Consider the following 14971-nt stretch of genomic DNA (forward strand, 5'->3'; position numbering starts at 1 on the left):
GAAAACGAATAATCGCACAAACTGCGCTGTTTAGCGATGAGTCAGCTCGTATATGTTCTGTACTTGTCGCCTTCAACATTGCATCTTGAAATTAAGGTATAAAATTGTAATATACCTCGCGGACCGGCGGTTGAGAACCACTGGTCTATACTGGTTGCCGTGCACCAACGTGTTTGAACTTGAGTGTGATTTCCAGCGACCTTTAAATGGACATATAATAGTTATACGAATTCAAATATTGGTGATCGCACTGGTATAGACCACTGTCTCAATATTTGCCCGCCATTAAAGAAATTAGAATGGTGATTTAAGAACGCCCGACTTTACCGTTATACCCCTTGTTCACCTCGCATCGCAGGGCCAACACGCTGCAGCACAACTAAAACAGCAACATCAACAACAATCGCCAAATTATATCGTCGTTTGAGTTATTTTTGCGGCTTATGATTGCATTAAATCGGTTTATCATCGTCGTTTTGGCATTTCCGTTTGCGAGTAAAGGTATATTGCCAGAAATGAGCCGCTAGGCTATGATCCGCAATATAATGGAAAGGACTATTACGCGCAAAACTGCCAAAAATAAAATCTGAAAAATTCCAAAAATACTACTATACGTTCGCGTTCTGTGTGTGAACCTCAGAAATTTAGAGGTTCGCGTGCACAAACGAACCTTGGTAGGTTCTGCACTGTGAACCTTTTTCATATATTACACTTTTCACCTCATTATAACATCTTTAATTGAAATTATTTGCATTTCAACTCTGTGCATGGCGCAAGTAGCAAAAAAAGCAACTCTAATCGAGCATGGACCTTGACAATCTCAAAATGATCCAGCTTTCTGTTTGTGACTATTTAGTGACTCTCGATTGCGAGCGTGACTCGCAATCACACAACATCAAGAGCGAAATACACTACATGCAGGTAGTCAGCGAATGATGCTTATTCAACCAACCAATGAAATTGATATGGTTGTCTGATGTTAAAAAATCTAGCATGCGCACGGGGTCAAACAATCATGACTTTATATGTTTATCGTACCATAAAATCCATATCCATGCGATTGGGGTGTTGGCTACTGCTGTATTACTTTTTAATGAGGTAATATCGGTAGAAAGTATAGAAACCCGTTTAACTCTCTTCTCAATTTCAACCATACTCAGACGCCAAATACATTGTCCGGTCTGGCCTAGACCGCTGTGGCGTAAGCATATAATATTCCCTTGCAAGTCCTCGTCGGAATTGTTGGCAAAGCGACGGAAGATATTGATTTTATGGCAATAATATATCATTTGATAGCCCCAGTTGATACACTTGGTCACGTTCAAAACGTCAATATGTACTTCAGCATTGTGGCATTATGTAGCCCGAGTCGTCGCCGATCCCGTATACATTAATATAGACTGTCACTTCACTGAAATGTAGTGTTGGAATTAGCAATATGACGTCACGAGGTTCACGTTCGCGTTCACACAGAACCTTTCAAAAAGGTTCGCGTTCACACGAGCCTGAACCTTTCCGAGGTTCACAGTTCACACCATCCCTAAATATACCAAACATAGCTGAAGCCAAAAATAATCATGTCTGGATATAATTAAAGTTAGATGGTGGCTACGGATAGCGTTAGGGATTGAAGTTGCCGGTTGGATTAGGTGCGGGTGAGGCAGGGCTTGCTATAGGCTCGATTTCCCTGAGATGTGGGATTAGACACGATGATTAAAATCGGACGTGCTTATGTGCTGCTCTTAACAACATTGTTTCTGTCATCACTCATACCACCAAAATGTCGTATTCCAATTTTGAGACGTTAGATTTCGAGGCGGCGTTCCATCTGATACATGTGAAAATAGTCTTAGACATTTTAAATACATCTGTATTCAAATCATCAAAGCTCTAGACTAGAGTCTAGCCCAGAGGTCTCAAACACGCGGCCCGCGAGACCATTTTGTGCGACCCGCGACGGCATTTTAGATTTCGAAGTATTCGACAATATTTAACTACCAATTTTTTTTAATTTAGAGAACCTAAACTTCGCTCTAAAACTACTCCAGAAGCCTGAAACTACTCGTCAAACTTCACTATTACATCACTTTCAAAAGTTACGACGCAGTAGAAGGTTGCTTATTATACGTGGTATCACTTGTTGATGATGGTTAAACATCGCCCGTTGATGTTTTCTACTGAAAACTGAGATTTGGACTTGGGCGCGACCTTTTGTAGAATTACTCGGACTCGATGTGTGATAAAATAAAAATGACTTTAGCTAAGTCGCGTCAAAAGATACAATCAGAGAAGGACTTTTGTGACGCGGAAGGCCATGACTTGGTACAACCACGGATGCAACAAACTATCAAACTGGTGTGGAAAATAGTAAAATATCAAAATGTCGTAGCTTACGTTTCGTGGCTTATTTAGATATCTAAGGAGGTCGGTATGGCAACAATTGGCATTATGTTGCGCCCTTGGGTTACATCTTGTGTCATCTTAGGTATCTTTATCCATGTTATTATCGACAATGATATGTGACGAGTATAAAGTAGTTGTAACCTACGATTCACAGCTGTAACACAAATTGATACTTCGGCAATTGGATATTTCTATTGCTGTGACACAGTAATCATTAGATTCAAGTTGTTATTGATCTGTTCAACGAAGGTCAATCTAACACAGATTTAATTTGACTTTGGTAATGACATGACCAATAGCCTGGTTATCAGGAGTATACCCGAAACCCTGATTTGGCTGTACTGCTCCTAAATGCTCGGATATAAGATCAATCGTTGTATAATTCTAAAATTCTACCTATAATGGCGGCTCGTCAAATGTCCGCTATAGCTGCAAAATTTTAACGCGTCAGCTTTTACGATGTCCCGATATTTGTTCTCTCGCATGGTGTCCACAACTAATTATTTTGACAAACTATGCCAAGTACAGCAACAATTTTTGTGCCAGGCGTGAATTCACAATAGTAACTCACATGTTTACGAGACGCGTGGAATGTCAGTCTGCATGGTCCCCACAAATAAGGCCTACTTGGAAATACATTGAATTCCCCTATTATTGGCGCTGCTGCCCGCGGCGTCATCAAAAAGTAGGAAATTGGCCCGAGAGCACATTTGAGTTTGAGACATCTGGTCTAGTCGGTCACTTAAAATGACCTGGTGACATTTGACCACAATTGGCCAGCGGGCTACGAGCTTGACACCGCTGCAATTGTCAAAGAGTTATCGTGACAACAGATAACATATCCATTAGTTTTGATTGTGTAGCTCGAAAATTTTTTCAGATATTTCAAAGCACAGGCGATGAAGATATATCGCATGATAAGTCTTCGAATGCGCTGGAAAATATGTCAGCAAGCAATGAGAAAGAGAACTTGCGAACGCGCCTAAAAGCAGCATCTGACGAAAAGGTAATTACATATATCAGTGGTCGGGAACCTTTTTTGCCCGAAGAGCCATATTGGCCCTATTTTTTCCAGCTCAACTCCCAAAGAGCCATACATGCCAATCAACTGTTACGTCACAATCGGACGTCATGGTAGCACTTATTCGAACTCACTATGGGGTTCCTGGTGTGCGCCACATTTTTTGTGTAAAAACTGGTATTTATTGTTTGAAAATAAAGCTCGAAACGAGAGGTAAGAGGCAGACAGGCCAAGCCTCGCCAATGATAATGCAATTCATTGTATAAGTAGCTTAGAATTAATTATAACTGATAATAATCGAATGTGACCGTCACACTGGTTCCGAAAATCTAAGGGCGGAGATAATAAAGTCAGCTGATCAAAGACAATGCTAATCATGTGATTGAAAACTGCTAATCGGGACGCATTTCATGCGGAGATAATAAAGTTAGCTAGCTGACCCGGAAGAATGCTAATCGTGTGATTAAATACTGCTAATCACGAATCAACAAGTTGGAAAAGTTACGTCTGAGGTGTCCCGAATTTTCAATCAAGTGGCGTTATCTGTTGCATCATAATGCGAAAACGCGTTAGTTGTCAATTTGTCAGGATATCAGTTATCAATTTGTTGAATGAAACAGCAGCCTGCTGATAGCGATACTGCTACTGTGATATGTGGAATTATCATGATCGCGAAATGAAGGTCGTGTCCAATTCGTTCGCTACAGCAAAGAAATGGATTATAGAATAGGCTACTGGTATCGCTCTGCAATGGCGGGTACATAAGTCGTTATTTGTTTAGTGAAGCTAGGAGACCATTGGCACGGTCATTATCGGAAATATTTGTGCGTAGGAAGGGTACGCAGTTTTTATAGATAACAAGTTATCTATAGTTTGTTCCGGTTTGTTAAATCAGGAGATTAACACTGAGTTTATGCGCTACGATCAACCGGTGTTCTTAATCCTGGGTTGATAAATCCTGACGAACGCGATAATCTACTTTATTGCTAATCCAACTGTATTATCTTATCGACTTCTCCATTCTCAAAATATTCGGGACAACATAACGTTGCGCAACACGCATACATTTTAGCCTACTACACAGAACGTGGAGAAAATGGAACGTGGATAGCTATGGCGATGTTTGTAATTCGATTTTGTAATGGTGAATGTCACATCCACAACAGTTCATTTCGCGCCGTACACCAGGAAGACAATGTGTATTTGAAAACTGCGTTTTGAAATGGGCGTCGCCATATCTGCTGTGCTCTTCGACTCAACGTATCGCACAATTCATGATTTCGATTCGGATACATCGCCAGGAGGTTTGAGTCACCAGTCATTTCGATGGAGTGGGTTGGAATCCTATCGCTGCCATCACGCCAGGATACAGAGCCTGTACTCCCTGTTGCACCACGAAACGATGTCGCCACACGATAAACGTTTATTACAGAAGAGACATCTTAACAACACGAGTAGTGTTGGAGGTGTACCTAGGCTCCTCCTCGCCACCTCATCCGCGTCAGCGGTGTCTTACAAAAAGCCTAGAGGTGGGCCGTGCAATAAGTCGGCAGTTACGGAAAATAAGAAGTATATCGGCCTGGTGTAAATGACCATACTAGTCGACAAGCAACATGAATGCCCCCAAAACAAACAAACACGAGTAGTCGTTATGTAAGGCAACTAAATAAACGGCGAAATCCGAGAACTAATCATTAGCCTGCCAATTAAAAGGTGCCGAGGTTCGGCTCCAATATAACACAAACAATACTGGCGCATGGAATTCACGAGTGACATTGGCCGCCGGTGTGACAGTAACTTAAATTTGATAATTTTGAAGAGAGGGGGTCCGAACCCCTAAACCTGAAGACGGCAATGTCTTTACCTCTCAAAGACATGTTTATACTGCCACGAGAATAATTATTTTGGCCGCGATGAAAATTTATCAACAAGTCGCTGCAATATTGATCAACTCAGTACAAAAATAAATATTTGGCAAAGAGCAATATCTTATACCCAAAAGAGCCATATATGGCTCACGAGCCATAGGTTCCCGACCACTGACATATATGGTTCCTTCTTGCGAACTGTTACTAACTTGAAATGATCAGACTTGCCTACATGCACGGATTGGATATGTGAGCGACGGTACAATGTATTTTAATAATGTCCAACAAAGAAGCAGGGCTGTAACCAAGCAACAAGGTTCCGAGTCACAAGTCAATCTCATTTTATTAGTTTTGACCCGAGTCAAGTCGAGCCATTTCAATTCACCGCCGAGTCAAGTCCGAGCCTAGTCCAAGTCAGTGAGTAGAGTAGTGTTCATAATGTTGTGACTCGAGTTCGAGTCCAATTCATTTTGTTCACTGTTCAGTTTGAGTTCAAGCCGGTTCAACACAGTTTTTGAACTGCTCGGGTAATATAGAATGTCTCGCATTCTTAATGTCGTGTTATTCTCCAGTCCTAACAGTTTTGGGGCCTCCTAACTCATCCGACAGTTGATTTTGTACACAATGTTTACAGCATAATATTGTATCAGTAGGCTATTGGCAATTTGACAGCTAAAATGAGTCCATAGAGCAGGTCATTTCATCTCAAGACGGTCATTCCGTTTAGGTGAGTTCTACTAGTAACGAAGCGAAACTGCCTCGTGATTTTCCTAATTAATAAAAAGAAATCGGTTATCAACTGTTTTGTAAATTTAGAACCCTGAAAATGCTTCGCGGACCCCCGGTTAAGAACCACTGCTCTACTAGCTGACTTGACTTGGTGGTGAATTGGAAATAACTTGATATCAAATCGAGATTGACTTGTGACTCCGAACCTTGTGACTTGGTTACGAAGCCCTTTATATTTGCTGGATAGCTTCACATTGATAGGTTCATATTCACAAAGACATTTTGATCCTACCGAGGCTCGCACAGTTTTAATTTTTCATACGCCGTGAACCACTGTTCTGATACTAACGGCCATCTTAATCACACAAGCATCCCACTCAATTCGTAATCAACGAGGGTGCGATAGTTGTATATGATTGACGATGTAAGCCAATGGTGCTTTCTTCACATCAAAACAGATTGTTCTATTGTGGCACACACCGGGTTGGAACAGACCGCCAAAATCAGTCAATGCACGCGCTTGCGGAAAATGCACGGTAACAACGAACAAGTCGCTGGTAAGAGTAAATCTATATTTTCTAGTCAATATCTGCCAGAGGTGGTCAAAGCAGTCAAGAAGGCTACTCAAGTATAAGTTGGAGTAGTGACGCAGAATTATACATAAGTACGGTTAGAAGTAGCATGTTTTGAAACATGCCAAATCAATTTTAAGTAGAACTAGAATTTTACATTTATTTGAAACTATACTCCAGTAAGTAAGTTGTTTTGAAAAGCAGTCATAAATAGGCTGTCCTTGAACGTCAAAACCTGGAAATTGACATGCGCATATGGTACAGAGCGCTGGATTCATGTTGTACATGCTTTGCAGAACATATAGTATTTTCAACAGCTTATGAATTCGACAACACCATGTCATGCAAAGGATAGCATTGCAAGAGATAGAACTATGGTTCTACAGCAAGGGCCATACCGACATGCGGCCCGCGATCTCATTTGAGATTTCTTAAGAACGATGAAATTGATATCAATTTCAAAATATCGTGTTGTTTTAAAATAAGCTATTCTCCTGTTCCTAACAGCACTATCCCTCACCAGCTGAAATGGAAAGAAAGGCAGTTCATTTCTCGGCGTAGACCAGGAAGCGATGTGCAATTGAAAACTAGATTGTTTTCATGTCTGTTATTATCTTGATCAACCAACGCATGATGCAATTCAAGATTACGCACATGTAGCCTACATGAGTACATTGAATTCGCGAAGGATATCGGTCGATGGCGTTAGAGCAACTTAAATTTGAGGATTTTGTAAATGGGTCCGGGCCCTAAACCTGGATACGCCACCGCCTTGACCTCTCAAATACATGTTTATGCTGCCACGAGAATATTTATTTCTGGCCGTTAAGAAAATCTACTAACAAGTTGCCGGAATATCTATAAAATTGAATACAAAATTGCAAATATGTCAAAGAGCCATATCGTATACCCAAAAGAGTAATATATGTCTCGTGAGCCATAGGTTCCCGACCACTGTACGCGAAAAAGAATATCATCTCCCGCCCCCACAACAAACGCAAATAGCTCGCAAAGCGGAGGCATCCCCCATTACCGCCTAAAATGCCCCATCGCAATTTGCTTACAAAAACATCAGGGGCAAAAATAAACTACGTTCGCTACTTTCCTTATTAATGGGGACTTATACTCGCGTGTTGCTATTGCTGCTTTGTTACGAAACCGCAGTTCAGTAGCCTCGATCGCGAGTTGAGCTACAGACCTTACACAATGTAGTAATAATATCGACAATAACACTGGTCGACATTTTTCAACTTTTTTTGCTTTTTTAGAACGATTAATTGAGTTTACCTAAATTGAAGATGCTGATTCCTAATTTACCGTCAAAATTCACTCATCGCGTCACAATTTTTCGCAAAACTCGAATAAAAGTTTTACTCAAGAACGGCTGTATTAAAGGGGCACTGCTTTCTAAAAATGATGTGGTCTCAAATTGAAGGGCAAAACGAAAAAAAATTAATTTGGCCGAAGCCGTTTTCTTCAGAACGCCACCGTAATGGAGCTGCAATTTATTGAAATTTCCGCGAGGGGGTCCGCGAGGCCTCTAAAATTGCAAAATGATTGATACCCTAATTCTCATGTTATTTTTTAATTAGGGAAAGCATAATGCAGTTTTCCTCCACAACTGCTAAAACCTCATTACTCACATCATCAGAAAATTCGTCTGACATGGAATATCTTACTGTCAAAATTCATTTTAATTGCCAAATTGCTAATAATCTACTGATACAAACATATTGCTCTTCAGAGACGTTTTGTTGGGGTTTGTGAAAAAAATAAAACTATGGAGATAGTAAGATCAATTAGGTTGATTTCGTAAATGTTTGAGAAACCTTTTCGATTTAAAGTTGCCCGTGTCACCAAATTAATGAACAGTCGTTTAAAATAAAAACTCCTGAAGTATTTTCCCTAATTTTTCCCAATGAAGGGATTGAAACCTCGCCACGAAATCCATTTACACTGTGATATACATAATCATGCACGAATTCCGAATAACTTCAGTCTACCCATTTTCTACATAAATAGTATGATGTTATTTTCACGAAAAGTCATTTTGCTGCTGTTTATCACAAGCCTGCAGTTCATATTTGCACAAGACAGGTGACGGTCGCACCATAACTGAGCAAAATTTGAACAAAAACTTGACGGGGTCCGCGGAGGTCCGTCACAGTCAAGAAGGGGTCAGCGAAGCCAAAAAGGTTCAGAACCACTGCTCTATTGTATAGACTCAAGTGAAGAACCTTTCGTGAATGTATTTAGAACGTTCACTCTCTTTGATCAGACCCTCTAAAAACATCTGTCGATGAGAGCAGGCTCTGAAAAATTGTAAAGCCTGGTGTGAGATAGGGCCTAGTCCCTCATCGGCTACGTACGTTTAATTCAATGATTTCTACTGTCCCATTCACACATAAAACAAGTATAGGCTACGCTGTAGTTCTAGACAGTTGAACCAGTAGCAAATTTATGAGTTCAAAATCAACGGAAACTTTGCACGTTTGAGTAGTTTGAGTACTATATTTCAAATTTGAAATCAAAAGTTTCATATTATCGTAAGGCGCTTGATGTCAGTTATACCAGCTACAGGGATAGAAGCATGTTGATTTGTATTGTGCGATAAAACAGCTTTTAGGCTTGATGCATAAATAAAGAGGCGCAATTCATAGCTCCTAATGTCTCTATGAGACCTTGAACATTGACGCAATAGAATAAAGAGGGTTCGGAGGCAAGGAAGCGTGCGTATTTACTATCACGATGCATATACCAAGCAAAATTGGTATCAGTAACAAGTGTATGTTTTGCTTTTAATCTAAACCTACAATAAGAGCAGATTCATTTGGTAAATTCAAATTTATCACAAATTTATCAATCTCAGCTTGATTCAACTTTATATAGATGCTGATCACCATCACACTCATGCTGAGAACATTCTTCATACAAAAACTCTTCACCGGGAGAAACTTCTTCAACTGTTGGTAAAACTTTTGGAATTGTGACATCTGGCCTCTGAAGAATCGGCCGTATTGCGCAAGTCAAATTGGACTTTAAATTTTATGCTGATGTTTGACATTGAATCATAAAACATAAGCAAAATTAACAATCTTTTTCATGTCCATGTGGCTCTCTCCAAACCATTGGCACACCAAATGCTAAAGATTTTTGTTTTCAAATGCTTCACAGCCTCAGTGTCGCTTTATTTTTCATTCAGTGTGCTCAGCATACCTCTTCTTTACATTGCCTAGGCCCAGGTGAGTGTCTGATTTGAAAGACTACTCTACGATGTTTCGACGCCTTCCTATCTTTTGATTGTATCGCAGTTTTGTGATGATTTGAAAGGAAGAAAATATTAATAAATTGATACTGATATCAAAAATACTTATAAAGAGTTACTTTTACTTCTACTTGAGTAGAAATTGACGCCGTTACTTCTACTTCTCTCTGAGTACTTATGGTAAGTAGTGTGACCACCTCGTATGACGTCATAATGGTTATAGATATGACCCAACAGCAAGGAATACGTCACAGACCAGGCTGTTATAGCACTAAATTGCAAAATTTTAAATCACAGATTATAAAAAAATCTTGGCGTGATAATAAAAAGCGACTTCATATTCGTAATCAGCGTATGAAAAGTGACTTCAGCGTCATCATTTTGGCCAGAAAGTAAAAATCATGTCGACCAGTGTAATTAATGGATAGATTTTTAAGAAGGATTGGCTGATTGAGCGCTCGATTTCAATGGAGCTTAAACGGCTCGAACCCGAGTCGAGCATTTATTCTAATGATTCGAGTCGACCAGAACCAGTCAGTATTTATACGCTTTCCAAATTCATAGGCTTGCTTCTACAAAGAACTTTTTTGTAGGGAAATTATCGTTTCGGTAATTGCGATGACTATAACGTTTCGATAATACCTTCACACCACACCATCCAAAACACTACGCAAAGGACCACGCATGTTCATAAAAAAGATATTTCTATGAAGTAGTGATCCACCCGCGTTCTCTCAATGCGTTATGTCATGTTTACGGTAGACGAATATGAACTATTTTTGATCAAGTTGAACTGGCCTTATTTTATTTGTGGCTGCGTGACATATACCTACGTTAGCTTTACCCTCCGTGTGACGTCATAACAAGTAATACTCGAGAACTCCGCTCGCAGCTTTATGCTCGATTCGCAATCGAATCAACCAGTTACTCGATTTTTCTGAACCCTCGCAGCGCCTCCACTAAATCCGAATTATTTCCTGTAACTGAACCTCGAATCTTGCATTTGTGCCCAGCTATCCGTCCGAACTGTACGTGAAATCAGATGACGAAGTAGAATTGGCTTCTCGTCGTCATTCAGAAATCCTATCCCTCAGCCTATATTTATTTTCGCCTAACTAAAATTGTAGTCCTAATTATCAATTTGCTTCAAATTTATTAAAATCCATGGAAAAGTATATTTAGATTGAGATCATGAATTTGAACCGTTTCTCAACAATAGGGGACAAGTAGTTGGGACTAATTCGTGTATATTATTAGGAACCGTTGCGACAGGATTTAACAGGTCATTCGCAACGTCTCCAACTATCAACTGTTTTCTTATTCAAATAGACTAAAGATAGAGGTCTGGGAATACAGCGAATATTTTGTTGCCGCGCTGTTCAGTTTACCCCTTACATTTCGACCGGTGCTCATCAAGGATGATATACCGCAATGAATGAAGTGCTGCTTGGCTGTAAAATGTTTGCAGCTCGTAGGGTTACCATATATTGAGATCCGTAAAAATAGACACTTTTCGAAAATTCTGAAAGCTCCAGCACTGGAGACGAAAACTGGTGATTTTGAGAACTTTTCGACTGATAGTACTGTGTTGACTAAAAAAAGACTCGACTACCGTTCTGCCCGATTTTTTTTACGAAACCATTACGTTTGCTGCGTTGGGGTCGAGTTGTTGATCGCATTTTAATACTTTTTCTAGAATAATAGGGAAAAAAATAAAGTAGCTTTGCGTCTAAAAGCCGTCAAGTAAAAGTGCAAGTAAACTGTAAACAAAACCCCTTGAGTATGTGTTGTGCAAGTAGTGAAAACTATTTGATTACTGCGTAAAGTAGAAATACTTCGTTACTTACCATCTCTATTGATGGTGTAGTTCCACCAGTTCATGCGTATTTGAACGAACCTGTACTGTCTATGAGAGGTTGCACAAAATGGTGCCAGCAGATAGGGTTTCAGTCTATTGTATAAATTACCATGTTACCTCTATAAAACAGATAACCGATTCAAGAACCGGCGCTGTTGTTTTCCATTTTGCAAAAATCAGTAGCAAAAGCATGCCAGATCCCAAAATGAGGTACTCGACTCAATAGCTTGACATTGTAATTACACAATGCAATGTAATCTGATGCATCTTTCTTTTTGAAGGAATCCTAATCAGCTGCACATATTGTGGCAGAGTGAGCCTCCTACTCATCTCATCAGCATGCCGCAAGTCATAAATTCTCTCTATCAATTTAATGCTACAATGTCCTACAGGCGAGTGTTTTAAGGTAGATTTATTATTATTTAACTCATGACGTGATTGCAATTTTTTTTCTCATAAGAATCGAATGGGACGTTATCAGTATACTCGTTACGATCATCCGTTTCTTCAAGTTTTATTATATGTTATTCATTAGTTGTTTTCTCGTAAGAAATATGGACACCCAGAAAACTTGCAATGCCGTTCTATTGCTTTGTACCACCGAGAGATAGCTCAGGCTACCATTGGAGAGCACTTTGATGACTGTTCAATCACTATTGACTATAAGAATCTTTGATATATAGACATCACGGATATACTGATGACGATATTTTCGCAGATTGAATCTGTTGTTTTTTAGTTATTGGGTACTAATTATTTACTTTCTTTTCAGATAGTTCATTGTTTAGTCCCGCTTCTATTTGTAGTTGATTGGAAATTATAATAATGTTCTCCTTGAGTGGCAACGCTGACTACCTCTGGTACTACTCTACTTCGGCAGCTTTTTGATGATGGGTAACTGATGGTTGCGATGATGATGTTAAGGTCGATTTGTATAATGTAAAGTGCATTCCCTTGTTTTGATTCCTTTCTCCTATCGTGGGCTGGGATGACTCCCGCTGAGCCACTATATTTTATCAACATCCGTCAACAATAAATTGAATTTAGCAAGAAACCAAAAAGTTAATTAAATAAAATTAAATGGATGTTGGACATTTTCGCCTCCTAATCACTCATTCGTTTTTTCGACCCACACCCCTCGCAATATCCTCAAGCGGGCCATATCTCCCACTTTAGGAACCACTGGTCTAGAATAGCGTATGACTCCGTATCTGATATATGTGCCTGCCTCGTCTGTGCGTCATAAATATTAGAGTGCTAAGAAGTCTGCTGTAAGGTATTATTCCTATCGTTTCAGACGTTATGCCGACTTTTACAGCAACACTCATGTCGGCAAAATGAAAAAAGTTCAAGATATGCACGTTTCCCAGGCGGATATCATAATGTCGAAGACCAGTACAGCAATTTCAGTCATATCGAATTGCCGCTCAAACCTCGGAGCTGTCAATAGACTTAAAATCGTTCGACGAATGCAAGATTTAGGTCTGTCTATAAGGGGATTCGGAAAATGTTTTAGAGATGGATTAATAGACAGGAACCAAAATTTAGTGAAGACGATCCGGGATTACAAGTTCTTTATGTCCTTCGAAAATTCATATCATTGTCGGGATTACATAACGGAAAAGGTTTTTCACAATGCATTCGTGTCGCTGTCAGTTCCCGTCGTGTGGGGAGCTACGCACGAGGACTATATCACTTATTTACCCAATGGGTCGTATATATTCGCTGAGGATTTTGACACTATAGAATCGTTGGTGAACTTCTTGAAGTACTTGGACAAAAACGACACAGCATACCTAAAATATTTCGAGTGAGTACATTGCATTTATTAGTGTAGAAGAGCTATTGTCACCCGGTGTTTTACGGAACACTTGTACTCGGCGACTGATCGTAAGCTGATTTGCAAGAAGTTTATTATTTATAATTTAGATTATTTCGCGAAAGTAAATGATTGGTAAACATTCGTAGGATATCATCTCCTCTATCTGCATGAAATGATCCCTCACATTCACCACCGAGATCGCTAGAATCTTGATTATGATTTTTCATCGTTTATTGTTAAATATATGTCAGTTATATGCATACCAGCTTCTTAAAATCGGCCTTAGAATATGGGAGTTATCTATCGGTTTCAGTAAGAGCTTTAAACTAGTGCGGAGCGGATCGACAAATTCTCTGGTCCGACTCCGATCCAGTTTTTCAATTCTCTGGTTCGGCTCCGATCCGGCTCCGGTCTTATCAGGAAAAAGTGCTGCTCCGGCTCCGATCCGACCAAAAGTAAAAAGTCCGGCCCGAGATCCGGCCCTACACGGTACGGTGGTTCCGTGAATTTATAAATATGACTCGTTTATTTTCGCACTGGCTTGGCGGTTACTTGCGTATGGTTGATAGTTATTTCGTTACAAAAGTCTGGCTTATCCATAAAGATTCTGGCCGTATCCAAAAAGTACTGATCCAGCTCCGATCCAGTCCGGCCAAAATTGAAAATACCCGGCCGGATAGCCAATCCGGCTCCGGTTCATGCTCTGCCCTACTTTGAACGTAATCGAAAACTTTACTTTTAGATGGCATAGGAAACCTCTGCCTCCGATAAGTAAACGTATAACCCCAATGACTTGCCAAATATGTCGAGCAATGCACGGCATAAACTACGACGATCGACTAAGGAGCGATTACGACTCACAACATCCAAGATTTCCCACATTTACTGATGGGATCGCCAAGCGAACGGCGCCACTGATAAAGGCATTCGTACGATATCAAGAGAACAAGGAATGCACCGAAAAGGACCCGAAGAAATGCGAATTGTGCAAAAAGTGGAAACTCTAGATCAGGGGTGTCAAACATATGGCCCACCAGAAGATTTCATATGGCCCGCGAAGCGATGCAGGACAAATTCCCATTGCGGTCTGCGAGTTATTCGGTCTGATAAAGACCTTGGGCATTTCTATCAAGTAGTGGTACTCCACCCAGAGTGCAGGTGTTCTTCCCCCTTTTGCGAATTGCATGAACGTTTCTTCAAACTTCGCTCAAATACTCGCACTACTGGGTCGGTGTGTCTGACTCCCATTTCCCCATCAGTCACCTTTTCCATGGAGGACTTCAAGTAACCCAATCTTGGAATGACTGTCAATTTGTCTGCTTTATTATATAGCCTATACAACCCTCAGCCGAATCGGAAGATCGATGGTCACTATAGCGACCCCAGCGCGATGTGTGCACTCTTTAAGAGTGGCGAAGGTGGTGTGTGGAGGT

The 14971-nt window shown here is 40.2% G+C and overlaps 2 protein-coding genes across 2 annotated transcripts; both read left to right on the top strand.

Annotated features, from left to right (window-relative positions):
• Window positions 1-618: 618 nt before the first annotated feature.
• Window positions 619-12203, top strand: LOC145452493 (uncharacterized). The gene is made up of 4 exons (XM_080330675.1): window positions 619-3409; window positions 6480-6578; window positions 11847-11926; window positions 11998-12203. Exons 1-4 carry the CDS (start codon window positions 3347-3349, stop codon window positions 12119-12121), a joined length of 366 nt encoding a protein of 121 aa, XP_080186801.1. The 5' UTR covers window positions 619-3346; the 3' UTR covers window positions 12122-12203.
• Window positions 12204-12459: 256 nt separating this feature from the next.
• On the top strand, window positions 12460-14605 carry LOC145452660 (glycoprotein 3-alpha-L-fucosyltransferase A-like). The gene is made up of 2 exons (XM_080330834.1): window positions 12460-13526; window positions 14281-14605. Exons 1-2 carry the CDS (start codon window positions 13054-13056, stop codon window positions 14543-14545), a joined length of 738 nt encoding a protein of 245 aa, XP_080186960.1. The 5' UTR covers window positions 12460-13053; the 3' UTR covers window positions 14546-14605.
• Window positions 14606-14971: the final 366 nt, after the last annotated feature.

This window comes from Botryllus schlosseri, chromosome 12, assembly GCF_051294905.1.
Source record: "Botryllus schlosseri isolate E-star chromosome 12, Bs_hap1, whole genome shotgun sequence".
Classification (NCBI taxonomy): domain Eukaryota; kingdom Metazoa; phylum Chordata; class Ascidiacea; order Stolidobranchia; family Styelidae; genus Botryllus; species Botryllus schlosseri.